At 36.4% G+C, this 27,572-nt stretch overlaps 1 protein-coding gene across 1 annotated transcript in view; it reads right to left on the bottom strand.

Annotated features, from left to right (window-relative positions):
• Positions 1–12,132: 12,132 nt before the first annotated feature.
• Positions 12,133–27,572, bottom strand: part of LOC127882041 (PCNA-associated factor-like) — a 35,460-nt gene continuing 20,020 nt past the window's right edge. Inside the window, exons 2-4 of the mRNA XM_052430433.1 lie at positions 20,811–20,882; positions 16,676–16,844; positions 12,133–14,053 (exon numbers count right to left, since the gene is read on the bottom strand). Coding sequence (XP_052286393.1) covers positions 14,005–14,053; positions 16,676–16,844; positions 20,811–20,882 — 290 coding nt within the window. The 3' untranslated portion in view covers positions 12,133–14,004. The remainder of the gene's footprint in view (positions 14,054–16,675; positions 16,845–20,810; positions 20,883–27,572) is intronic.

The following is a 27,572-nucleotide window of genomic DNA, read 5'->3' as shown; positions in this document are numbered from 1 at the left end:
TTGCAGAATATTCTGATATTGCGTGTTCTTCTCCAGAAAACCTCCGAGACATATATGATTACGACAGGACTCACATTAACAAGCTCATCGAAGACTTTCAAAAGTAGGCCACGCCCGCCAAAAATCATATCTAGCCCTCGATTTGCATTACTTTACTGTAAATGACCATTCCCAAAGTGAAGTTAGGCAACTTTGGAAAAAGATTTTTATGTGCATTCTTAATAATTGCTTTCAAGAAAATTACTGCGAGATATGGATGGTTCGATATAAATTTCTACACAATAACACAGAGGATGTAACCGGCATGTTAAGGCGAAATTTACTATAATAAACAGTAATGTATATACTAATGTCATAGCATCTATTGTTGGAAACTGGTAAATGTGTCTCAATGTAAATATTACCATCCACACAAGTAGACTGAGCCATCCAATTATTCACTATTGCCCATATAACAACATGCCAAAATATTATAACAAGAAAGTTTGTAATAGTAACTGTCCTGGCTGTGCGTCGGTACAAACAGTATGATGCATATATAAGAAAGAGAACATTATAATACAAAGTTCTTCAGTTCTTACTGACCTTCTTAGCATAATACATCGACAACTAGAGGTTTTCATATCTCCAAAGAAAAATTCCTCGCAAAAAGACAAAACAACACACCAGATGCTACCATGTTGATAAATATATGTAAAATTGGAAATGGAAAGAAAGTCAAACTAGATCTACTATATCAACATTTTGGGTCTTAAAAGATATCTACTATGTAAACATTTTGGGTCTTAAAAGATGTTTCCATTCTAAATCTAATTAGTTGAAACTATCACTCTAGCCAACGTTTCTAAGGCAATAGTGTTAAAAAGATTCATGTAGTTTAGTTCATAAACGTCTTTCTTTCATTGGGCCTTTTTGTGGGCATGGCTAATCAGCCGTTTGCTGTCCATCGTATACACAGTGTTAATAGAACTATGACTTACGAATGACAGCATATGGATGACCATACTACCAGCAAAAGAAAGAACATGAGAATGCATGGCTGGTCTTCAAGAAAAGCCGAAAGCATAGTTATCCCAAACTTGTATTACATACAATTAAAAGAAGAAGAAAACCACATCAGAACATGATAATAGAAATAGAAAGTCCCATTGTCGGATACCCACGGCTGCTGATTACGCTCCGTCCATCTAGGAATGGAGAGTAACGTAACGAATAGACCGGGGGTGTTCGACGATGAGCAAGTCCTACCTTCGTGACAATATTTTATTTTTGAAGGTTTTGGTGCAACTCCGTGTTTCACATTCCAAGGACACTAGATATAGAAATGGAGCTGGTTTAATCGGACATGTTCGACGTCAGATAAAAGGAACATGCTTTGTTTCAGATGACATGCATGGTAATCGCTTTGTTTTCTTAAATAGGCCTTTTCTCGTTTCTGATATCACAGTATGTAGGAGTTGCCTCCCTTGAAGGAGGCTGACGATTTAGAATCCGTTAGTGTCTATAGAGACATTATAGTGTCCAGTGTATACCATGGTTAAAAAATTGTTCTTGAATGTGTCGTTAGACATTTTATTATCGGAATTATTCTACTTGTTTCCGATTCTGAGATTAAAATAAAAAGTTTATTTATAATCGAAACATAGTCTCTTTCAATAACGTAACTGATATGTGCATAATAAGTATTAAAATAAATTGACCACGACTTATTTGAAGTTATTTTATTGAAGTGAACATAATTATAGGGTTAAATAAACGTAAAATAGCCGAAGGCATACATTCATACATGATTTATCAATATAGCACTTTATAGTATGAGCGTCTATTTGGTTTCATCAATAAATTATTGCGTCGTTATCGTCAATAAAATTTGGAATGTGAAACCGGTCTTTTGGGAAAACAAGAAATCTGACTGCTACATGATTCGAAAATGTCATTTTAGTAATCAAAGTTTTGCACATCATCATATATACCAAACTGAGTTTAAAAGACAAATAAAACTGGCTTTTCAATAGTATGTTAACATGGAACAGTGTTATCATATTTTCACATTAATTTTCTATCAATGGTTTATCTGATTTTATTTAACTTACATTGAAATGTTACATTTTTATTCTGCTGAAAAAGCTTTTCAGGAAAATGTCCGTTTATGTCGTTACTTATTTAAGTTTCCAAGGAATCGTAATTCATATAAATATTTTTTTAAATACTCGTAATTGTGAAGAAATATTGATTTATTATAATCAAAGCATGATTTTTGGTAAAAATCTAAACTTCGGGGCCAGTTTTTTTCCATGGTTTTTAAACAAGATGTTGATCCCTTAGGACATTTAACCCCCAATTTATGTAATGCAATAATATAAGAAAAGTTAGAAATCACAAAAATAATAGTTATACAGTCACTAAATGGCGTAAATACTAAGGTACTGACGAACGAGTCTTAAACGTTAATGATTGAAAGAAAAACAAAACAATTACGCGTTCATTGTTTTTGACACAAATTATTATATTTAAGTACAACAAGAAAATGGCACTTAAACCAATCCAGATAATGTTTTGAACATAGTATATACCTTCGTCATCTTTCTTGTAAATGATCCAAACACCTGTTCCAAACTGGCAAGCTTGACGCAAAACTACGCACTTTGAATCCTCTATATGGATCTTGTTGTAGGCCGTTCATGAAGTTTTGATTCGGTTACAAATGTGAATGTGTCTTTGTTGTAGGTTATGTCAGGCTCAATGTCAGACTGAGCATGTCATGCAACCGGTTAATGCCCACATAGTTTTTCCTCGATGACTGTTAAATACTTTTCGTTTATGTAAATTTAGTGGGAACTTTCTTTTTTGAATATGTACGTCTGCTCGTACGTGATTATTGCCAATTAAATGTAACGATTGGCATGCCTTTTATCTGGTTTAAACCGTAAACGATTTGCACTGACCGTTTCAAGCCGGTGACCCCAGATTTAATCACGTTTTAAATTGTATTGCATGAATGTTTTATATAAAACAAGAGATGTGTTCGTCAGAAACACAATGCCCCCTACTGCGCCGCTTTGAAATTAAATTTCTATTTATCATTTGGCAGGTATAGAAATCATCTACCTTTAAAGCTTATTACTTCCCTTTGGTTTTGTCCAATCAAACCGGGTGGGGGGGGGGGGGGGGGGCTCTGTACACAGTCAAATATGACCAAGTCAGACATCACTGACAACCAAGGTCTGTGGTTTATCAAAGAGATCATAGCAAGAGTTCATCATGTATCTATGGACATAAGTCCACAGGTATGTAATGGACCCTATCATTCACAAATTAGTACAGGAAAGAAATGATAATTATATCATTTAAAAAAAAACTTTGACAAATCAATCATTTGAGTTATAAATAATCAAAAAAAAGTACAGTTACTGTGAAAAGAACTTAAATTCTTGGTAAGGAAATATATAATCTGAGATTTATAATTATATAAATTACTTCCATTGAAAATAATTGTCTCTAACAAATCTCTATTTTAGTAGCAACTAATTCAAAGCCACTACCGTGACTGTAGATTCACCAAGTGCTCAAAATGTGCAGCTCACTGAGATAAACATGCATGCCAAATATCAAGTTGCTATGTTAAATATTGAATAATTATCTCCCTTTAAAGCTTATTACTTCACTTGGATTTGTTTTTTTACCTTAGACCTTGAGGGATGACCTTGACCTTGACCTATTACCACGATGTGTTTGTCAGAAACACAATGCCGCCTACTGCGCCGCTTTGATTTATTTAACAAAAATATATAATTTGGCAGGTCAGATAATTGTGTCCATTTAAAGCTTATTAATTCCCTTGGATTTGTTTTTTCGACCCCGTGACCTAGTTTTTGACCTGGCATGATCCATATTCGAACCTGACCTAAATATCGTCTAGATACAACTTCTGACCAAGATTCGTAAAGATCGGATGAAAACTATTTGAATTAGAGAGCGGACACGAGAAAAGTGTGACAGACCGACAGACAGACTGACGGACAGTGCGAAAACTATATACCCCCTTTTCTTCGAAAGGGGGCATAAAAAATGGTCACTGACAGTAAAAACAACAACAGATTAAAGCAATGTAACATGACTTACTTCAATAGTTAATCATTATTATTTATCAGGCTATTGATCAGAATGATATCACATGTGGTCTGCTGTTGTCTGTCGATCGCTAGTACTGTTTCATCGCTTTATAAATCCCAAATATTTATGGAAAATTTCGAGCACACTTCTTCGCGCCAATTTAAAGGTCGCAAAATTCTATGATGTTCTTCGGATATAGACCTACATGTATTAGAAATTGTATGAAAATGTTGTGCTAATTACATATGCAAGAGTCGTCCTGAACTTATTTAGCCCCGTACTAGGTGTTTATGCCATGGACAAGAGTATAAACATTTTTAGTAGTTTCCAATTATTCAAAGTCCAACGATGAGGTTAATTGAGAATTTCTACATATTGTGTCCTATAATCGGTAGTTTTTCTGGCTGTATGATTATTCTATCAAAACTGTAGTATTGGTTTCAAATGACCAAATAGGATACAATTAATTCGAGTGCAATTAACCGATTACATTGCGAGTTCACATTGCTCACGATGCTTTTTATACACCCCTTATTTATCTGCGTATGGAAGAACTATCCTTTAGCGGGACATGCCCAAGCAAAAAATGTCGTGAAACGTGGGTGGTGTGCATTGCGTCATTCGTCTAGAAATTAGCTTTTCCTATTTTCCCATTAGTAGCATACGACACGTCACAATTTCAAGTTAATACATTTTGCTGTCCTTTAATCAAAAAAGTATGTGATCGGGGACCATGCAGATTAAAATTGTTGATTTCGCTATTTTCTCTACATGATATCTTTCAAAACAACAGGTCACTGTCATAATTTTGCATTGAAAATATCCTTTATAGAGTTCGTATAAAATATTTGAACCGTGCTCTGTGAAAAGGGAGTGTAATGCATGTGCGTAAAGTGTCGTCCCAGATTAGTCTGTGCAGTCCGCACAGGCTAATCAGGGACGACACTTTCCGTTTTTATGACTTTTCTGTTTAAATAAATTCTCTTCTTGGCAAAAATCCAGTTTCGGCGAAAAGTGTCGTCCCTGATTAGCCTGTGTCGACCGCACAGGCTAATCTGGGACGACACTTAACCTACATGCATTAAATCCCCTTTTCACAGAGCGCGACCCATTTATATTCGCTTATGATGCAGATACTACAACATATGAGTACAGTATGCGCATCAATGTTGTGTGAAATGTGTGCCCTTTAATTGGTTATTACGAAACAATTGTTGGATATATACATTCTAATCGGTTTATGGATCAAAGCGACACGTCCGAGATTTTATGTTGAAGAATTATACTTTATACTTTAATTAACCTCTTGCTGTTTATTAATTTGTGAATCTGTTTTCAGGCGATGTATAAGACATTTTTTTACGCAATTAATACTATAAATAGGAGCCTGCGTTCAAGTACACGCGATGACAACGTGTGGTGGCTTTTCCTTTAATGTAGACGCGAGAAAAAAAACGCCAACGTAGTCGTTGTTTTCGTAAAGAACAAAAGACCTATCATCTCAAGCAGCAAAACATTCGCACGAGCCATTTGAGTAAACAACACGTGATATTTAAAAGCAAGCGTCTGTAAGTTCAATGGAAGTGGTGACTAATATCATCGAAATGAAGGGCGCTGCACAATCTGAGAATGGTGAACGATGCAAAACAATAACAATTTGACATGTGTTTTATTTAGTGTATTGTGCATTTGTATTGACAGGAATATACTTCGAGATTCGAGAACACACACACACACACACACACACACACACACACACACACACACACACACACACACACACACACACACACACACACACACACACACACACACACACACACACACACACACACACACACACACACACACACACACACACACACACACACACACACACACACACACACACACACACACACACACACACACACACACACACACACACACACACACACACACACACACACACACACACACACACACACACACACACACACACACACACACACACACACACACACACACACACACACACACACACACACACACACACACACACACACACACACACACACACACACACACACACACACACACACACACACACTAATCCATCGTTAAAAACAATTTAAGACCATGGTAGCCATGGTAGTTGCATTCAAATATCGTCGGTTGATATTGTATATGTGACCTTTGAATATTATTACGTGGATCAGTTGCGATTGCAACAGCAGATAAGAGGGTTTTTCCAATATTTAGGTAACTCGGGATATGAATATGAAAAGATAAAAGCTTTCATAAAATTGACGTTCACATACAAACAGACACAGATCAGCTGTTTTCGAATCCACGGTGTGCTAAATATCTACACCCATCACGATTAGAAAGCGAAAAGAAGAAAAAAAATATAGTAGATGGGACTTTACTTAATGCCCCGTCATGTTCCGTAAATAAAGTGTTAACAAAGATCTATTTATACCACGTGCTGATATATCGTGAGTGTTTCATATACTTATCTTAATAACCCATAACAATAACAGGAACAGTCAAAACAGGAAGTGGTGACAAAAAAATGCTATCAATTGTTAATGCTTGTTATCTAAGAATGTGTTCAATTGGTTGTAATTATATAGGCCCAATTTACACGTATGATATTTAATGTTCAGATATATAATATGTATATATAATAGTTTAAGCAGTGTCTCCTCAAGCCCCATTTCTATCGCCATAGCAACTTTAATTTCGTACGCAATTAATTGAGAAGCGTTCTGTGAAAAAAGGTCATAATACATGCGCGTAAAGTGTATTTCCAAATTACCCTCTGCTAATAAAGGAAGAAAATTTCCGCCTTTATATAATTTTTCGTGTAAATTAAGGCTTTCCGACGAAGGTGGAATTTATCGTTGCTGGGTAACCTGTGCGAACGGCTCTGGATAATCTTGGATGACACTTTGCATAATCTTGGATGACACTTTTCGCACATGCATTAAACTCGGTTTTCCCAGAACGCGGCTCAATTTAAGAAAACGTGTCACACTTTCTGAACATGATACGGATCCACAACATAATTGAGTACGACGTCAATAAGAATATACTAGTCGCGTTCTGAGAAAACTGGGCATAATGCATTTGCGTAAAGTGTCGTACCAGATTAGCCTGTGCAGTCCGCACACTTTCCGCCTTAATTGGCTTTTTGCTAAGAGGATACTTCATTTTAACGAAAAATGTCATAAAGCGGAAAGTGTGCGGACTGCACAGGCTAATCTGGGACGACACTTAACGCACATGCATTATGCCCATTATTCTCAGAACACGACTTATACTAAGAATCTTAACCAATGAGCCTCGCTCAGAGGAAACGGGGTAAACTGCATTTGCGAAAAGTATCATATCCGATTAGCCTTCGCAGTCCTCACAAACTAATCAAGAATCTCACTTTCCGCTTTTATTGAAAGTTTCGTTTAAAGGAAGTAAATTCCAAGCGAAAATGCAGTTTACGCGGAAAGAGTCGTCGGTGATTAGCATTTGCGGACCACACAGGCTACTCTGTGACAACACTTTAGGCACATGCGCTCAGTCCAGGTTTTCAAGATCCAGGCTCAAATGCATGTACTTTCAGCGATCATGTACTTTCAGCGATTCAATCTATACACTTACAGATTACAAATGTTGTCAGGTTTTAAATAAATGTTTATGAATGAACCAATCCATGTCATTTTAAAATGCGTTATACTACTCGAAAATTACAATTACAAAATTAATATTATTTCTTTTTAGATTTAAGTCTAATAGCTGTTGGCGAGGACGAGCCCGGTTCACTTTTTGCAAAAATGTGGCATTCTTTTTTGTGAAGACATACACATGCAAACACATCTGCTATGTGGCATACGTATTCATTTACACTAGTCGACATGCGCATTTAAAAGGGTACAAATCTCAACGTCTACTTAACTTTTCTTATGCAATGGTCGGTGTGAGTAATAAACAACTATCAATTTTCCTAAATTACCTCATTACAGCGGCATCAAACAGCATACGTAGGCTAATTACAGCGGCATCAAACAGCATACGTAGGCTAATTACAGCGGCATCAAACAGCATACGTAGGCTAATTACAGCGGCATCAAACAGCATACGTAGGCTAATTACAGCGGCATCAAACAGCATACGTAGGCTAATTTAAAAAGATGTATCTAACTAGACATTAATCAACCATGGTTTTAATGAACAAAAGTGAAACCTTTTAATTTTATCATTATATAATTCAATGTTATACCCTAAATTGAGTTTTAAATCCGCCCATTTTAATCAAGACATGTTCACATAACAGAATAATCCTCATTTGACAAATTACTCCATTAAGTAAATTGGGCTTCAAAGAAACCGCTTTCTGACATATATTTATTTTGAAATTAAGGGCCTTCCCCAACCCAGAATTAAAATAATTCTGTAATCGCATGCAACAAAGCCTCCTTTGAAACCAAGTCTAACAAATTGTGGGATGGAAATTAAATGCATTGAACGCGAAAATGGAGAAATGGCATCAATTACATGATGCCTAGTTTATTAAAAAATCGGTAATCCACCCTTCAATATCGAGCATGGATGTTGAACTTACGTATCTATTCTAACAAAAGACCTGCATTTGAAAGCCTAGATAAGGCACGAAGAACGAAGTTCTCGAAGGCATAGCTATGATCATCTAATAGCGGATTCATTATTAACGTTGGCAAGAGCTACAAATATACTTACCAGGGTAGTAACGAAACCCCATAAGTGTATCGTACTTAAAGCGCCAAGCTCAAGTATACTTATATTTTCTTACTTCATTCGTTATAAGAAAAAAGTTTTCTTTAGTATTCATACAGCTGGCAATGAACACGAACTTGTATGTGGACCGAATATTAAAACTTACAAGACAATACATGCATGTATCTTTAGTAATACGACGCTATTTTTGCGAATCACCAGTGGCTGCGTTTTTAGCTGCCAGAACATGTTGCCTGTATTCTCGACACTACAGCACTTTTTTCGGAGGTTTGTATAAGCTACTGGTGGCTATGCTTCTGAACGGTGGAGCCAAAAAACAAAATAAGTCTAAAATTTGAGATCGAGTAGGAGAAAGTACCAGACGATGGAATTTTTTTTCCTGATTTGGGGAAAGGGCCTGGCCTTTCATTTTGGGGAAAACATTATAAAAACTGAAAAGGAGGAAGACATTTCCCAAATTAAGATAGAAATATTTGGGGGAAAATGTATTATTTTAAAGAAATTCTCTTAAGGGAAGGGGCCTATATGAGGCCCTTGCTAAAGAAGGAAAAAAGCCATGTGACGGGTTAATACAATAATCCTGTTTTTGATCATTTATTAACATCGCTCCTCGTAAGAAGACATCAACGTTAATGTTGTTTTTTCTTTACTGTGTAACGTGACAATAAAACAAACATGTGCTTTTAGCGCCATAGTGATCAAACGGCTCGCCTGGGTAAGAGAAAAGATGAAAAACAATTAAATATGCTTTGAGACAGGAATGTGGTGGTCATCTCTGTATATCAGTGTGAATTCTATGTATAATGTGGATATACTTCGAAACGCGGGCCGCGTTCTGAGAAAACTGGGCATAATGTGTGTGCGTAAAGTGTCGTCCCAGATTAGCCTGTGCAGTCCGCACAGGCTATTCAAGGACGACACTTTCCGCATAAATTGGATTTTAGCTAAGAAGAGACTTCATTTAAACGAAAAGTGTCGTAAAAGCGGAAAGTGTCGTCCCTAATCAGCCTGTGCGAACTACACAGGCTAATCTGGGACGACACTTTACGCACATGCATTATGCCCAGGTTTCTCAGAACGCGACTCAGGCCTGAGGCTGGCAGAGAACCTCGAGGAAGCCGTACCTGTTTAGGATGGTGTTCACCAACAACACGCACATGCTCAGTGAATCCGAGTCGCTGATTGAGAAGCCCGTGAACTCACCGAGGCGCGAAACGGTTAGCACTAACATTTATTTTACGCCCGTATCGACAAATATGTTCATGCGTCATGGACACCCAACATGTATGACAAAACCAACTGCAACAATATATTATATAAAACGTTATCCCTTAGACGCGGTCAGTTTGAAATACACCGGCATGGTTAAACAACACTTTATAGAGATCTCAAAGGTGTTGGCAGTTTGTAACCAATAGGGCATTATGTCAGAAAACTTTGTACTCGACTACTATACAATCTTGCATACACAATCCTAAATATGTCGACCTAGTGGTGTCATATTTTGTTATGGTAACTGCACAAATGGATTATCATGAGTTCGTTGGATCTCTATGTTGAAAGGGCGCATAGATTTGGCGCTTTTTAAATGAAGGACGACAACAAGCACACCAATCTCCCGAAGGAGATTTCGGTATATGTTTTCACAAACAATTTAATGTCACCATCTTGGAAGATATTGCAATCGAACATCCACAACTTCAAATCATGAGGATCAATGGCAGCAAGTTTGAATGCTGTACGTTGGAAACCGTAGGAGAACGCGTCCCGACAAGAATCGATATATTGCGATATCTGTAAACCCCCTTTACTACGTTACGAGGGTATGAAGTTCACTTATTGATACGTCATCATGGTCGTTAAACAACTGACACATGCAGCGCGCGCCATGCAGTCTCTTAAAAATTAAGTGTCAAATTACTTTTAATTTTTCCAGGAACACTAACAACATTCCAACGCAGACAATTTGTATTATCTCCTTATCTGACCTATGTGATCTTCACCTTAGGGGTGTTACATACGGCACGCCGACTTAAATAACAAGAAACCGTCGGAGACGGGTGATGCTCCCCAAAGGTTTTTTTGACACAATATTGCACTATATATTCAGATAAATGGAAACGTCTTGAGGGGCACAACTTTGGACAAAATAATACGATGGACGGTTTAGCAACTTAAAAATTTCAAAGGGCCATAACTCTCTAAATAAATCATCTAACCAGAACCCACTAATAACATGCGCATCCCCTCAATGTAGTTAAGCTTCCCATAAAGCTTCATTGAAGTCCAGTCAGTAGTTTGGGAGAAATAGGCCGGACAAGAATTGCACTATATGTACAGTAAAAATTTCAAAGGGCCATAATTCTGTGAAAAATCATCCGACCATAACCGGCTGATAATATGCACATCTCCTGTTGGTAGTGAAGCATCCCATAAAGTTTCATTTAATTCCCGTGATAAGTTGCTGAGAAATAGCCCGGGCAAGAATTGCACTATATGTACAATGGAAAATTTCAAAGGGCAATAACTCTGTGAAAAATCATCCGACCATAACCGGCTGATAATATGCACATCTCCTGTTGGTAGTGAAGCTTCCCATAAAGTTTCATTTAATTCCCGTGATAAGTTGCTGAGAAATAGCCCGGACAAGAATTGCACTATATGTACAATGGAAAATTTCAAAGGGCCATAACTCTGTGAAAAATCATCCGACCATAATCGGCTGATAATATGCACATCTCCTGTTGGTAGTGAAGCTTCCCATAAAGTTTCATTGAATTCCCGTAATAAGTTGCTGAGAAATAGCTCGGACAAGAATTGCACTATGTGTACAATGGAAAATTTCAAAGGGCCATAACTCTGTGAAAAATCATCCGACCAGAACCGGCTGATAATATGCACATCTCCTCTTGGTAGTGAAGTTCCCATAATGTTTCATTGAATTCCGGCCATTAGTTGCTGAGAAATAGCCCGGACAAAAATTGTGCATGGACGGAAGGACGCACTGACAGACGAAGCGGAGACTATATGCTCCCCCCCCCCCCAAAAAAAAAAATACTTTGGGGAGCATAATAAATAGTGACAAGCTTTTTGTAAATTCCCTGATACATTGAGGTTCCCCTTCTGTGAAGCTGTATATTGATAGGACGGATGCACGCACACGTGAGCGAACGAACGTAGAGCCGGACAAACTCGATAAGCTGCCTACCGTTTTAGTGAGGACATAGCATCATACATAACAAGAGATTAACGATTAAACACCGTGAATAGTATTTTAAAATTTTATTTCAATATGCATAATACATGTACTACACACAGAATACATAGTGGCCTTATTACAAAAATTACAAGACACATATATTTTCTATCACTATAAAGAGGAAATTGTCTGCAACGTTTTTTTTTCACACTTGCTATTTGAATTCAAAACTATGACTTCAAATAAATCTGAATACGCCCTAAACAATCTAGCATTTGAAGTACAAATGTTACATAGTATGACAAAGATCCAAAAATCTATACAAGAAGCATTGAAAACATGAATAACCTGACAAATCAGAAAAAAACGAGTTTTGGTATTTCATATTTGACATGTTTATATTAAATCTGAAATATTTCTACCATTATGTGAAATTCGAAATCCACCTTTCATACAAAACACAGGTAAATACAAACGTAAGAGAAACTAACAGCCAATGCATCACATGAGAAATAAATGTCAAAGAAACTGAACTAACTTGTAATTACTCTAAGTTTTCGGACACCCCCTTTTTCAGCCAAAATAATTTTTTTTTGTGACTCTAAATTTTCGGACATACTGGTTTTCGTCCATAATTAATGACTCCAATTTTTGGGACAGTATATTTTACAGCGCTATATAACTAGATTTTTGCCGTTTTGCTTATCTGGGACTATCATAGAGATTTACAAGGCAATAAAACCTGGCATAGAATGCCCCGAGCGCTATGGACCAGTACAATTGCATTATTGGGTAGATTACCATGTTATCCAATAATACACAATTGTTTAACCCAACAGCATTTGAAAGTATATGTATTAAGAAAGCAGAATGGTTGTTTTTTCTAACGTTTTTATATACCATTTCAGGGTAAGAGATTGCAAATAAGTGACGTTATACTTTATTTAAAGCAGAGAAAGGAGAGTTAAACACAATAAAACTATTGCACAGTTATTAATTGGTTTTATTTCAATATAATAATAGAAAAACAAACATAACATATATGTCTCTTAATTTTTGGACACTCGTACTATTTGAATATTTTTAGTATATAAATTTTCGGACACGAAAAAAAAGTATCATTTTTAAGTGTCCGAACACTTGAGAGTAATTATGGTAGGTGACGATTTTTGTAACACGGCCTTCTAGCATTGCCCTTAATTTACTTTCAGGGGAATCACAAAATGTACAAACTCAATACAATCATCTTCACACTAGCCCTTTAACTCTGCCACCAATTTATTTTTCGACCAAGTGAAATGAGTACACAAATTTATTACATATTTAAGGACTTATGTGAATTAATGACAAAAATAGTGAATGGATATCACTGTCATGAATTGATTTGGTGTAAAGCACTAAACAAGTGAGTAACATTTACGAAAACATATACATGTATACACAATTCAACCTAAGATAATTTCTAAGTGATCAATTGATAATTAATGTAAATGAGCAATATTATAATTATTAGCAAAAGACCACATAAAATAGATATCAAACTCTTGGCACAAAAACATGCCATATGGTGTGTTTGTTTGACATCTAGATGAAAAGCGACAAATGAAAAATTTTAAATCGCAATATCTACAATCATCAGCTGCCATTGTCTCATAATATACTTCTCATATAACATTTCTAAATGATACTAGCAGTGTGTCATTCAAAGCACAGGAATTTGTAAGAAAACTCAAATGTCAAATACACCATACCAGATTCATGAATATCAGAAACATCATATGAGAACATCTGTACCACACAAACATCATATACATTACAATTCATGATTTTTTCAACTCTTAAATAGGAAGTTATAATCCAAATAATTATATACACTTTCTCTCTTTCCAGCACATATATACTATTCACAAAGGTCCAGACTGTCCAGTCATGCACTCCCCTTAGTTGTCATCATCTTTACTGGATCCTGCAGCTACATCTTTGCTGGAACTGACAAAATATGGTCGATAGATATAAGTATTGTGCAATAGTGAAATACTTCAGCAAAAATTATCTCTATTCATGTTGTAAGAGAAACTCGAATCAATGCTCGACACTATCATACATGTATCAATGCTTGACACTATCATACACATATCAATGTTTGACACTATCATACACTTATCAATGCTTGACACTATCATACACTTATCAATGCTTTACACTATCATACACTTATCAATGCTTGACACGATCATACACTTATCAATGCTTGACACTATCATACACTTATCAATGTCTGGCACAACCAACTGAATCCCGGACAATCGCTCCTACGGACAATTGCTCCTACGCTAAATTTGACAGGATGAACAGTCGCTCCTATGCTGTTTTGACAGGGCGTACAGTCGCTCCTATTATGTTTTAACAGGGCGGACAGTCGCTCCTATTATGTTTTGACATGGCGGACAGTCGCTCCTACATTATATTGCCACTTGAGTCCACTACCGATGTGAGGACGTCTGGTGCGGACTGCTTCACATATGCCATCCAGCTGGCGACTTCGTCCACGGGTAGGAATGCAAGGCCTTCTTACATGCCACCAAAGTGACAGATTTCCTCATCCTGTCAAAACAGCGTAAGAGCGACTGTCTGCCCTGTCAAATTTAGCGTTGTCCGTATACCCAACCAACTTAGTCTAGACAGTCTTACAGATGAATTTGCAAGTCTTATGGGAAAACTGTAATTTCTCTGTTTCTGTTATGGACTAAGTTATGTTCTGAGAAAAAGCTTGAGGCAATTATTTCTTACATATAACATTGACATGTGACCTTGACATCTGACCTAGGGGGCTGGATTTTTTGTGCAACACGTTTTCTCATGTTTATCACTTCTGACAATTTGGTTGAAAATCTATGAATCAATCGGTTTCCTACATGTTTGCATATGCTTATAACTTGTTTAGGTTCAATGATAACAAAAAATAATTATTCCAATGAAATGAGTTGCAAAAAGTACATTAGATATTCAAATTTCATTGTAAAATGATAACAAATAAAAACAAACTGTGCACAATATAAATCTAAAACATGCAAAAAAGGTTCTGCTCTGCCTCGACATAATACTGTGACATGGATCAGAATTCTGAAAATTACCATAAAATTGTATGCTTCAAAGTGCCATAACTTTGGTTGTAATAAGATGTTTTAAAAAAGTAAAAAGTTCTTGGAAAGTCTTGTAAATGGCTCAATGGTTGTGGTTTTATTGTTATTGCAATACAATTCTATAAGAGCACAATAACAGGTGCCACACTCTGCTGTGGGTGCAGTTTTGAATAAATGAAAGCTTGTAAGAATTTTTTATTTATTCTTTTTAGAGGTCACAGTGACCTTGACCTTTGACCTAGTGACCCAAAACTAGGCAGTGCTTCAGCTAGGATTTGAAAAGGGCATGGGGCTTTGTTGTCAAAAGGGCACTTTCGACGCGCAGTATTTTGTGAAAAGGGCACTTTCGACGCGCAGTATTTTGTGAAAAGGGCACGTTCGAGCGTGCGGGTGTTTCTGGAATGCTTTCTATTGCATGTTCATTTATATGTTATAAATAATTGTATTAATCCCATTATTATTAAACCATTCAAATATAATGTCTACAATGAGGATTAAACTAATTACAATGTAATAAGAGATTTATGAATTATCATATGTAAAAAAAGGGGGGGGGGGGGGGCAGGGCGGAGGTTCGGGGGGGGGGGGGGCAGGGCGGAGGTTCGGGAGGGCAGGGCGCGACGCCCTTCGATTTAGGCCTAGCTGGAGAACTGTTAGGTGTGGCATGTAGAGCTAGTTTAGGTGCAGTTACATACAAAGTTTCAAAGTTGTAGGTTGAAGTACTTTGATTTTAGAGGCAATGTTCAAAACCTTGACAAAATGTAAAGATTTAGCACGAAGCTGACAACACGACGACAGACACGACGAGCTGGCTATGAAAATACCTCGGGTTTTCTCCGAAAACAGCTCTGAAAATGATCTGCGGTTGCTAATCTATCCCAAGTGGATAAAGCTATGCTTCAGACAAAAGCTTCAAATGTTTCTTATTTTTCACCCTGAATATTGAACTTCAGCTAGGTCCATGGGTCTTAGGCTTGACTTTGATTCTGTCTGATCTTGCTTACCATTCCTGCCATCTTTGATTCTGTCTGATCTTGCTTACCATTCCTTCCAAGTTATTTGAAAATCTACCTGACAAAACAATGTCCTGATAAAGACCTGTTAACCCATATGTCTGTCCCAGGCATTCGCACAATATAACTCATCTTTCAAAAAGGCAAATTTCTGAAATTTCACAATTTATTATTGGATATAGACAAGATAGTGTATTCAAAATAAATGTAGAAACCTCCTGTGGAAGCCTTTTCTGTATTGATTTATTAGCCCATTAGAAAAAGATCATAAGTAGGTCTTAAACACAAAATGAATGTCAGACGTCAGGCAATTTGGGTAAGTTGAGAGTGTTAAAAAAGAACACCCATGGCATAAGCCATTATCAAAGCTTTGTGGATTGTTTCATGACAATATTTGTACAAACGGACCGACCAATCACTCTATTAAGATCTGGTGCAAAAAAATTCTTCCTCACCCTGCGCTATCTGTTTCCATTACTTCTATGCCGTCCGTGTTGGGTTCAGAGTTCTCCTTGTCCTTTTTAGACTTGCCGGGTGAGAGAAATGTGCCGATGCCCTTCTGCCAATCTGGCGTAGGTCGTGGACACACTGGATTACCACCTGCATACTTCCCTGCTCCTTTACCTGTCAGGTATTTGAGCAAACAATATACAGCATGATCACAGGGAGGATAAAATTTCTTGTCTAAAAATGAAACATAATGTCCCCCTATATGATGTTTGACCTTGAAGGATGACCTTGACCTTGTGAAGGATGACCTTGACCTTTCACCACTCAAAATGTGCAGCTCCATGAGATACACATGCATGCCAAATATCAAGTTGCTATCTTCAATATTGCAAAAGAATACATAAAATAAGCGATTTAGGCCACATATATTTGACCTCTGACCTTGAAGGATGACCTTGACCTTTCACCACTCAAAATGTGCAGCTCCATGAGATGCACATGCATGCCAAATATCAAGTTGCTATCTTCAATATTGCAAAAGTATTTATAAAATAAGCGATTTGGGCCACATATATTTGACCTCTGACCTTGAAGGATAACCTTGACCTTTCACCACTCAAAATGTGCAGCTCCATGAGATACAAATGCATGCCAAATATCAAGTTGCTATCTTCAATATTGCAAAAGTATTCATAAAATGAGCGATTTTGGCCACATATATTTGACCTCTGACCTTGAAGGATGACCTTGACCTTTCACCACTCAAAATGTGCAGCTTCATGAGATACATATGCATGCCAAATATGAAGTTGCTATCTTCAATATAGCAAAAGTTATTGCAAAATGTTAAAGTTGGCGCAAACAGACCAACGGACCAACAGACAGACAGGGCAAAAACAATATGTCCCCCACTACTATAGTGGGGGACATAATAAAAATAAATTCGGATACAACCATTTCTACATTATTAAAAAAAAATAATCCCAAATTGAGCATTATTGTTATAAGAACATTATCCTTAGCAAAAGTGTTCTTTTGCATGCCAACAGTAAAGTAACAAGAAACCGTCGGAGAATGGTGATGCTCCCCAATTGTTTTTTTGTCACAATATTGCACTATATATTCAGATTAAAGGAAACGTCTTGAGGTATATAACTTTGGACAAAATAATACAATGGATGGTTTCGCAACTTAAAAATTTCAAAGGGCCATAACTCATCTAACCAGAACCCACTAATAACATGCGCATCTCCTCAAGGTAGTTCAGCTTCCCATAAAGCTTCATTGAAGTCCAGTCAGTAGTTGGGGAGAAATAGCCCAGACAAGAATTGCACTATACATATGTATGTACAGTTTATAGAAAATTTCAAAGGGCCATAACTCTGTGAAAAATCATCCGACCATAACCGGCTGATAATATGCACATCTCCTGTTGGAAGTGAAGCTTCCCATAAAGTTTCATTGAAATCCTGTGATAAATTGCTGAGAAATACAGTCAAATCCAAACTAGGCAAATATTTACTGGACATTAGGTCCTGTAAAATGGGAAAAAATACAGGACCTCCTCTTTTTTTAATAGGACCTACTGGCTACAGAATATAATAGTAAAATAACTTGGTTTCATTGCTGGGATCAAGGTGTTTATGATATAAAACAATAAAATTATTGAATAGCTATTAATTTCAAGGTCACGCATTTGCATCTGACTTTAAATAATAATACATGCCTTACATGGTACTAGTCTTGTTTAGTTAAAACTTTTTTTTTTTAATGCTGAACGCCTGTTAACAGTAAAGATCAACGGGAAAATCATCCGACCAGAACCAGCTGATAATATGCACATCTCCTCTTGGTAGTGAAGCTTCCCATAAAGTTTCATTGAATTTCGGTCATTAGTTGCTGAGAAATAGCCCGGACAAGAATTGCACTACATGTACAGTTAATGGAAAATTTCAAAGGGCCATAACTCTGTGAAAAATCATCCAACCATAACCGGCTCTACACATCTCTTGGTAGTGAAGCTTCCCATAAAGTTTCATTGAGTTCCGGTCATTAGTTGCTGAGAAATAGCCCGGACAAGAATTGCACTATATGTACAGTTAATGGAAATTTCAAAGGGCCATAACTCTGTGAATAATCATCCGACCAGAACCGGCTGATAACATGCACATCTCCTCTTGGTAGTGAAGCTTCCCATACAGTTTAATTGAATTCCGGTCATTAGTTGCTGAGAAATAGCCCGGACAAAAATTGTGCACGGACGGACACACGGATAGACGAAGCGGTGACTATATGCTCCCCCCAAAAAATTTTTGGGGGGGAGCATTATATAAATATTACATGGCTGACAGGGTGACAGTAATTTTGTCAACTTGAGGAAATACTGTCCGCCGAGGCGAAGCCAAGGTTGACAGTATTTTTCCGAAAGTTGACAAATTTACTGTCACCCTGTCAGACATGTAATATTTATTTTATTATACCGAATAAACTATTTAAAAATGAACAATTTATATGAACCATGAACAATTTTAATATTCAATAATTGAATTTAATTTCAGCAATGAACAACCATTAATATGTTGAGTGGTTCAGATTTACGGGCAGAGCAATATGAACTTCGCTTTATTCGGCACCGACCTAGTAATCAATTTATCCCATCAATTTTCTTAGTCGTCACTTATTTGTTTAAAAATATATTACAGAACCAGCTTTCCGTATTTTATTTTCATCACTTGATTACGCAATTTATGACGTACTTGTGTGACGTCATTTCGGTGACGAAACATTTTGGGACAACAATATGGACGTGGTGGGGTTTTTTTAACAGTAAAATATTTGTTTAAAGCATCAAACGAATCCAAAACGTATTTCGGATTGTGTGTTTGTCATGCATAACACCTTAAGAACAGGCACTGGAAGTGTATATCGTTGTAACTTTATTGTTATTAGCATTGGATTAGCTAAAGTTGCCTTTGAGGTAAGCGTGTCGTTTATACTAAATTGATTTTCTTTTTGACTCCTGTCAAAGCTTAAATAATGGCATTAATCTATTCTACAGCACAGTTTCAGCTGCAATCGATATTTTAATTATCCAAATAAAACGGACACGCAAAACTGCGTACTGCGCATGCGCGAATGGGACAGTATAATTTTCTAACATTCCGCACGTGATTGCTAAGGCAGCGGGATACAGTATTTTTTTGTCAGTAAATGTTTTCCCGCTGGTGGCACGTGATTGCTATGGCAGCGGGATACAGTATATTTTGGACAGTAAATTTATTCCCGCTGGGTCTGACAGTATTTCTATGTCACGATGGCCTATGGGAGTTTAGCATTGTAAATAAAAGTGAGGTATAATAAAATAAACTGTACAATACTGTGCGCACTATTTACATATTTATGTACATAAAGTCAAAAGAAGAGAGAAATAATGACTAGGTATATTTGATATTGATCAGGGATAAAAACAAGTGGTTGCCCTTTCGCAAAGAGCAAGATGATTAAGGTCTTAACAAGTAAATGATTAAATCACGACATAAATTGTATAAAAATGTCCGATTTTGTTCTGTAGCAATTAAGTTCAAGATAACTAGGCATAAGCGTTCTTGAGTTATCATCCGGAAACCAATTTACTATTTCGGGTCACCGTGACCTTGACCTTTGACCTAGTGACCTGAAAATCAATAGCGGTCATCTGCTAGTCATGATCAATCTACCTATCAAGTTTCATGATCCTAGGCATAAGCGTTCTTGAATTATCATCCGGAAACCATTTTACTCTTTCGGGTCACCGTGACCTTGACCTTTGACCTAGTGACCTGAAAATCAATTGGGATCATCTGCGAGTCATGATCAATGTACCTATGAAGTTTCATGATTCTAGGCCTAAGCGTTCTTGAGTTATCGTCTGACAACCACCTGGTGGACGGACCAACAGATCGACCGACAGACCGACATGAGCAAAGCAATATACCCCCTCTTCTTCGAAGGGGGGCATAATAAATATGACATGAACTTGGTTTTGGGCTGCTTACCATTTGGCTTAGCAGCCAAGAACTAGAGATAGTTGTATGTCCCGGAAAGCAACCAGTTACCTTAAAGAAAGTTTCAATTCCTGTTTTGTCTACTTTAGTACTGTACCTGAAGGTGATGCATCTGACGAACTGGAACTTGCCCCACCAAATGCCTTGCGAGGAGCATTGCCTCCAATCGCTGAAACACACGCACAAAATTGCAAATACACTTTGGCATTTTACATAGCAAGCCAGAGTAAACACCATAATAAACAAGAGCTGTCTTCATAGGATTACATATGCCCTCGAAAAATGCTCTGATAGAAGTTATGAGCATTTTTCGAAACCTAAAAGCAGATTTTGAAACCTAAACACGGACCTGTCGATAATACCCGAAAGGGGAGTTAGACAGTATATATAATCAGATAGATAGAAGTTCAAGGTCGCAGGGGTCAAAATGTGTGTTCCTATGAAAAGGCCTTGTCCATATACCTTATTTTCCCTTGTATAGCGCGCACTTTTTTACCTTCTAATTTCAAAATAAAAATTTGGTGCGCGTAATACATTGACACATTGCTTTCCTAATTGCTAAATTGCAAAAAATCCTTTTCGTAATTGTAAATCTTCACAATTGCCGCCATTTTGTTTATTGCAGAAAACTACACCCTATAATGTTATAGACTGAAGGGGCTATTGTCGAAACAACAAATAGCGGGAAAGGCAGGGGTTAACGTAAGAAATTGACACTCACTTGCACGGGGGGGCAAGTTACTTTGAACATCTACTTGCCCTCATTTAAATCTGGTTGCCCTATTTTGAAGTCAATTTTTATTGTCATTTAATCTTTAAAGCATTGATTCACATGCATTATTATGCTAGATTTAATTTCAGCTATATTCAATGTATCAAAAATAAAATAAGAATCATTTTTATAATATAAAGTTGTCAACAAAAACAAAATACGACAGTTTTATTTTATTGAATTTGTTTTGTCACTATTATTTTGAGCCTCATCCTTTTTTACATTCATGTATTGTGACTGTGAATCCTCATGTGCTTTAACAGAATCTTTTCGAAAAAAAATTGGAACCTGTTACGAAACTACATTTTTTTTCAAATTTGATACAAATCTTGCATTTCATCAATCGCGACTCTTTATCAAATTCAAGCCATGGAAATTCATCAAGCCACCATGTTTGAAAGTTACGCTTTCATGATTTTGTCACGTAATTACGTATCGTTCGTGGAAAAGACACATTAACCAACAAAGTTCATTTCTGATTTCTTTGCGTTTTATTTCTGCTTATTAACACAACACAACGTTTCCAAAATGTTTGTCAAATACAAGATACATGCGAAGCCCGCAATGGGCCCATCCAGCGAAAGCCAGCAATAATGCGACTTGTATGTTCGGCCGTTTAAGTAAGACTGTCTTTCATACAACGCAGATGCCAATTTATACAATAATGGACAAATAAATTGGGTGACGGCTGTCTGGATGATTGACTTTAACATGAGTTGAATTACCTGATACGGGATGGCTTTATGTGTGACTTACATATCTTGTGCATATATATGCCAATAATTAAGCGAGACCACGTTTTTTTAACTGTCACCTGTCATTTAACATGAAAATATACACAAATTAACAGTGCTGCATGTGTTTACAATAGACATAACAAATTAGTGAACCCAGCCATGGGCCATAACTTGGTGCATTTTTTCTCGTCTAATTTGACGATGACATATGATGCCCATTTATGCATTTCTTCATGAAGACAGATATTATGTTTCAGTTACACCGATCAAGGAATATACATGAAATACACCAATTATGCGACACACCTCATTTTCATTAAAGAAAGATTTTATATTTTATGATTTAAAATCTTTAGAAAGATCAAATCCTGAATGACAAGTGTCTTACAATATCATGTATCAATGTTAAATGACGTTGATCGATTGTCCACGTAACACTACAGGCGTTGTTTGACTAGTGACCTCCTGTGCTGTCCATTCGAAGTAGGTATTGCCCGGGTTGAATATGTACCTGTTGCGGTCATGTAGATGTCTTGGTTTGTTGTTTTCTGTCTATGTTGATTCATGGGTGATGTTATCTACCATTGCTGTCGTGAAGAAGCTCTATCTATCGCCAAACTGTGTAGGCAAATCGCACGTGGTCGGTTGCACTCATCTGCGTATCAAGGTTCACATCGAGGCTGGATATGTCATCGTGGTTTCTGTTGTTTTTGTCGCTGAACCAGCCGTCATCACGTCGTTGTTTCTGTTGTTGAATCCATCGTGATATTGTCTCTGGATATGGTGTTGATGCGTACCGCGTAGCTTATCAATTGTGACGTATGTTAAAACCTTTGTGATCGCATTGTTGTTTCTGTTGTTGTTGATTGTACTTTTGTTCTTGGTTCCAGCGTCTTCATTTCTCTTGGGACATTAAGATCTTCTATTGGCCATAATGCTCACGAGGTATTAACTATAGCAGTATTCTCCTTGATGTCTTAGGCCTCGGAAGTATCATTCCAAATGCGTTATCTACGCACGTCAAACAGTTGAACGGCTGCATCTACTCTATAGTGTTTAACGTCACAAGTATTGTGTCCAGTGTTGCGTCACTTGTTGTCCTTCGAAATCTTCTGGCGTTGGTCTTCTTTTAGTGATAGAACCAGGTATTCACTTTGAGAGTAAACGCCGTGATGTTCCATTCTAATTATGTTGTTTGTTTCTTCTATTCGTTGTGGAAGGCGTTGTCTCGCGAAGTCGCTCTTCTTCGGCGTTGTCTTCAAATCTCGATATTTTTATCTGCGTCGTGGTGATACAAGTATCAGTTGTTCAAAATCATGGCAAACATTTATAAATATCCCCTTAGTTATTGTTAAATATCGTCATGACAACTTACTGTGATATCTTATTCAAAAAAATAAATTCTTTACAACGAAAAAATATTAGTCAATTCCTCAAAACAAACTTCGGATAAGTACATGACAGTTTGACATCTGACAAGCCATTTACTTAATATGACTTGTGTACCTCCTTAGGCATAATCATTTTACGCACGTGCGGCCGGTAAATTTTTGACAGGCGCGCGCCACTTTATTGACCTAGAGTAATGGGTAATGATAGACGTACCTGTTCATATCATGGTTTCATAAACCTCATCTTTATCACTATAGTTTTGCCGTTGGGCATAGATTTATTGACATGTTTGACCTGTGCACTTGTAAAAATGCGCAAATATGACAAGGCAGACTTTTATATATATGCATTCATAATATAAGAACACGTATCGGTATACTTCAAAATTCAGGTCTTTGCTCCTAATCGAACTACTCAAATAATTCTTATGCGACATCGCATCTTCTGTCCATAGCGTAATTTGCTTCGATGGCACAGGGATAAATTCTCTTACTCATGAGGACGCTAAGGTTATCACAACCTCGGGCTCGGTATGTCCGAACGCTGATCAGTCAGCCGTGCTCATAAAATATAATTGTAACCCTTAAACAATTATATTAGAAATTTAATGCGTACATATCGTTATATTTTCACTGCGCTATACGCGTCAGATCGCATTAAATTCTTACTTAAAATTACTCAAGACCTTCAATATTACCGATATCCTACATATATTTGCAATCAACACAATGACGTATATACATATTTACATAATATTTTTTTTAAGTGTCTGCCCTATTCATATTCGCAATTACCATTACTGTTCTTATTTCCTATTTCTTTTACAATTCTGAAACTATTTTTAAATTTTCCAATAATTTTATCTATTCGTCCTCTTTAATTTTCTTTATCATTCTTATAAACAAAACCCGCCTTATTTTCTTTATTAAAATAATAAACGAAACTGTCTTAAATAATCTAAATTCCTAAATTCTTAATTCTGCCAATGTAAAATACTAGGTAAATTCTTTGAATATTTGTATCATCTCCGAGTTTTTTCTACTATATTAATAAATAAAACCACCGCCAAAGTTTCTTTATTAAAATAATAAACAAAACTATATAAGATATTATTATTTCCTTGTACGTTTTAATTAAATGGAACTTTACAAAAAATACCAACAATTTAAAATGGATTTGTGCGCAAAAAAAACGCACGTTCGTATACAATCTATATTATAATCATACACAATTTATTCAAAATTCTTTAAATATTCTCAATGATTTGTTCGCCTCTAATTTCATTATTTCTATAACTCAGAAAATTCTGTAAATTTAAATTACTTTCTTTTTTATTTATTTTATTCTTAATTACCCGATATTTTAGAAAAACTACAGATCAATGAAAAACTGTATGATTTTGATATTTGCATAATTTCTCCGTACATGATTAATTATTTCTTTAACACTTAACTACGTAAAATTCTTTAAAACAATTCTGAAAAATTTCGTTGTCATGACGCTTTTTACTTTCATTTTCTACTTTATAAATTTTGAAATTCCCTCTCCAAGTTTGCCATAATTTTTTTTAAACAACTGACCTGAATTCATGTCGCGTTGTGGTTGTGATGTTTTCATTTTTTCGGCACGTGATCGCACTTGTGATCGTACTTCGGTCGTATCCATGGTACACGGCTCCATAAAATGTCCTGTGTAGCGTAATTGCGTATTGTTCGTTGATATCACACAGTAATAACCAACAAAGTTCATTTCTGATTTCTTTGCGTTTTATTTCTGCTTATTAACACAACACAACGTTTCCAAAATGTTTGTCAAATACAAGATACATGCGAAGCCCGCAATGGGCCCATCCAGCGAAAGCCAGCAATAATGCGACTTGTATGTTCGGCCGTTTAAGTAAGACTGTCTTTCATACAACGCAGATGCCAATTTATACAATAATGGACAAATAAATTGGGTGACGGCTGTCTGGATGATTGACTTTAACATGAGTTGAATTACCTGATACGGGATGGCTTTATGTGTGACTTACATATCTTGTGCATATATATGCCAATAATTAAGCGAGACCACGTTTTTTTAACTGTCACCTGTCATTTAACATGAAAATATACACAAATTAACAGTGCTGCATGTGTTTACAATAGACATAACAAATTAGTGAACCCAGCCATGGGCCATAACTTGGTGCATTTTTTCTCGTCTAATTTGACGATGACATATGATGCCCATTTATGCATTTCTTCATGAAGACAGACATTATGTTTCAGTTACACCGATCAAGGAATATACATGAAATACACCAATTATGCGACAATTTATTTTCATATTTTCTTTTCCTTTCTTTTTCGGTTGTTTTGGTTTGTTCCTTTGAGTGTTTCGAGTTACTTTTATTAAATATAGAAAAGTTCGGCTGGACGCTACCGTCCGCCATGTTGAAACGTCTGCCGAGTAGAACTTGTTTTTAGCGTTTAGATTGGCTTATACAACGCGAGCAACCAATCAAATCTCGTTTTACTTGTACTTGATAAAAAATATATTGACCCAAAGAAAATAAATAGATACAAGGGGAAAAGTCAAAAAAATACCGCAATTATGCTAATACGAAACAGACTTGCCCGGCTTTGGAAAATCACTTGCCCGCGACGATTTTAACCCGGCACGGGCAAGCGAGTGTCCGCTTAAAAAAAGCCCTGGAAAGAGTAGGAATGAACGGGGTAGTAACAATTTTGACAAAAATTGAAAGATGAAAAAAATGTCTTTGTTGGTGTTTTCACACCAGCTTTCTGTTAGCTTTTTAAAAGTTGGAAGTCCTGACTTCCAAGCCTAAAATTTTGGACGTCCCAGACATAAATTTTGAAGTCCCACTTTTATTTTAGAATTTTAATATATGTACATGTTCCAACTCTATCAATTAACCGATAATCCAGTATTATTACGATTTCTATTTTCAAAACCAAAATACGGACAATATTGACGTCGGCTACCTTCCCTTCCCAAATAAGTGTGTAAAACTCGAGTTAAACACGAGTTTTATCCGTGTTAAACCAAGCGGTATTGGCAGTTGGTTTTTAGTGGGTTTTGGTATGTTGGTTTTTGTGAGTTTTGGTAAGTTGGTTTTTTCTGTGTTTAAAGTGGGTATTTTTACCAACTTGGTTAAAACTGAGTTAAACACAGAAAAAACTCACTTGTTACATAAATGTGGGCTTTGGTAAGTTGGTTTTTTGTGAGTTTTGGTAAGTTGGTTTTTTGTGAGTTTCGGTATGTTGGTTTTTTGCGAGTTTTGGTAAGTTGGTTTTTTCTGTGTTTAAAGTGGGTATTTTTACCAACTTGGTTAAAACTGAGTTAAACACAGAAAAAACTCACTTGTTACATAAATGTGGGCTTTGGTAAGTTGGTTTTTTGTGAGTTTTGGTATGTTGGTTTTTTGTGAGTTTCGGTATGTTGGTTTTTTGTGAGTTTTGGTATGTTGGTTTTTTCTGTGTTTAAAGTGGTTTTTTTACCAACTTGGTTAAAACTGAGTTAAACACAGAAAAAACTCACAAAAACCAACATACCAAAACTCACAAAAAACCAACATACCAAAACCCACAAAAAAACCAACATACCAAAACTCACAAAAAACCAACATACCAAAACTCACAAAAAACCAACTTAAACACACTTCTGTCTACAATAGTGTGTTTAAGTTGGTTTTTGTGAGTCTTTTGTTCGCTTAAGGGATCATAAAATTTTGCTTGTTTGACCTGTAACCTTTGTAAAAAAAAATATTTACACCTTAATGGTAAAAAGGTTATTTGAGACAAAATCACAACAGATCATTACAAGCCCCATGTGATTATAAATAAAAGACACACACAATTTGCAAAAAACAATGTTTATATTAAAAAAAACAAATAATGTGAACATTTTTACAGTGCATTTTTAACAAAACCAGGAAAACATCTACCCACGAAGG

Source organism: Dreissena polymorpha, chromosome 5 (assembly GCF_020536995.1).
Source record: "Dreissena polymorpha isolate Duluth1 chromosome 5, UMN_Dpol_1.0, whole genome shotgun sequence".
Classification (NCBI taxonomy): Eukaryota; Metazoa; Mollusca; class Bivalvia; order Myida; family Dreissenidae; genus Dreissena; species Dreissena polymorpha.
This window is presented reverse-complemented; position numbering and strand designations above follow the sequence as displayed.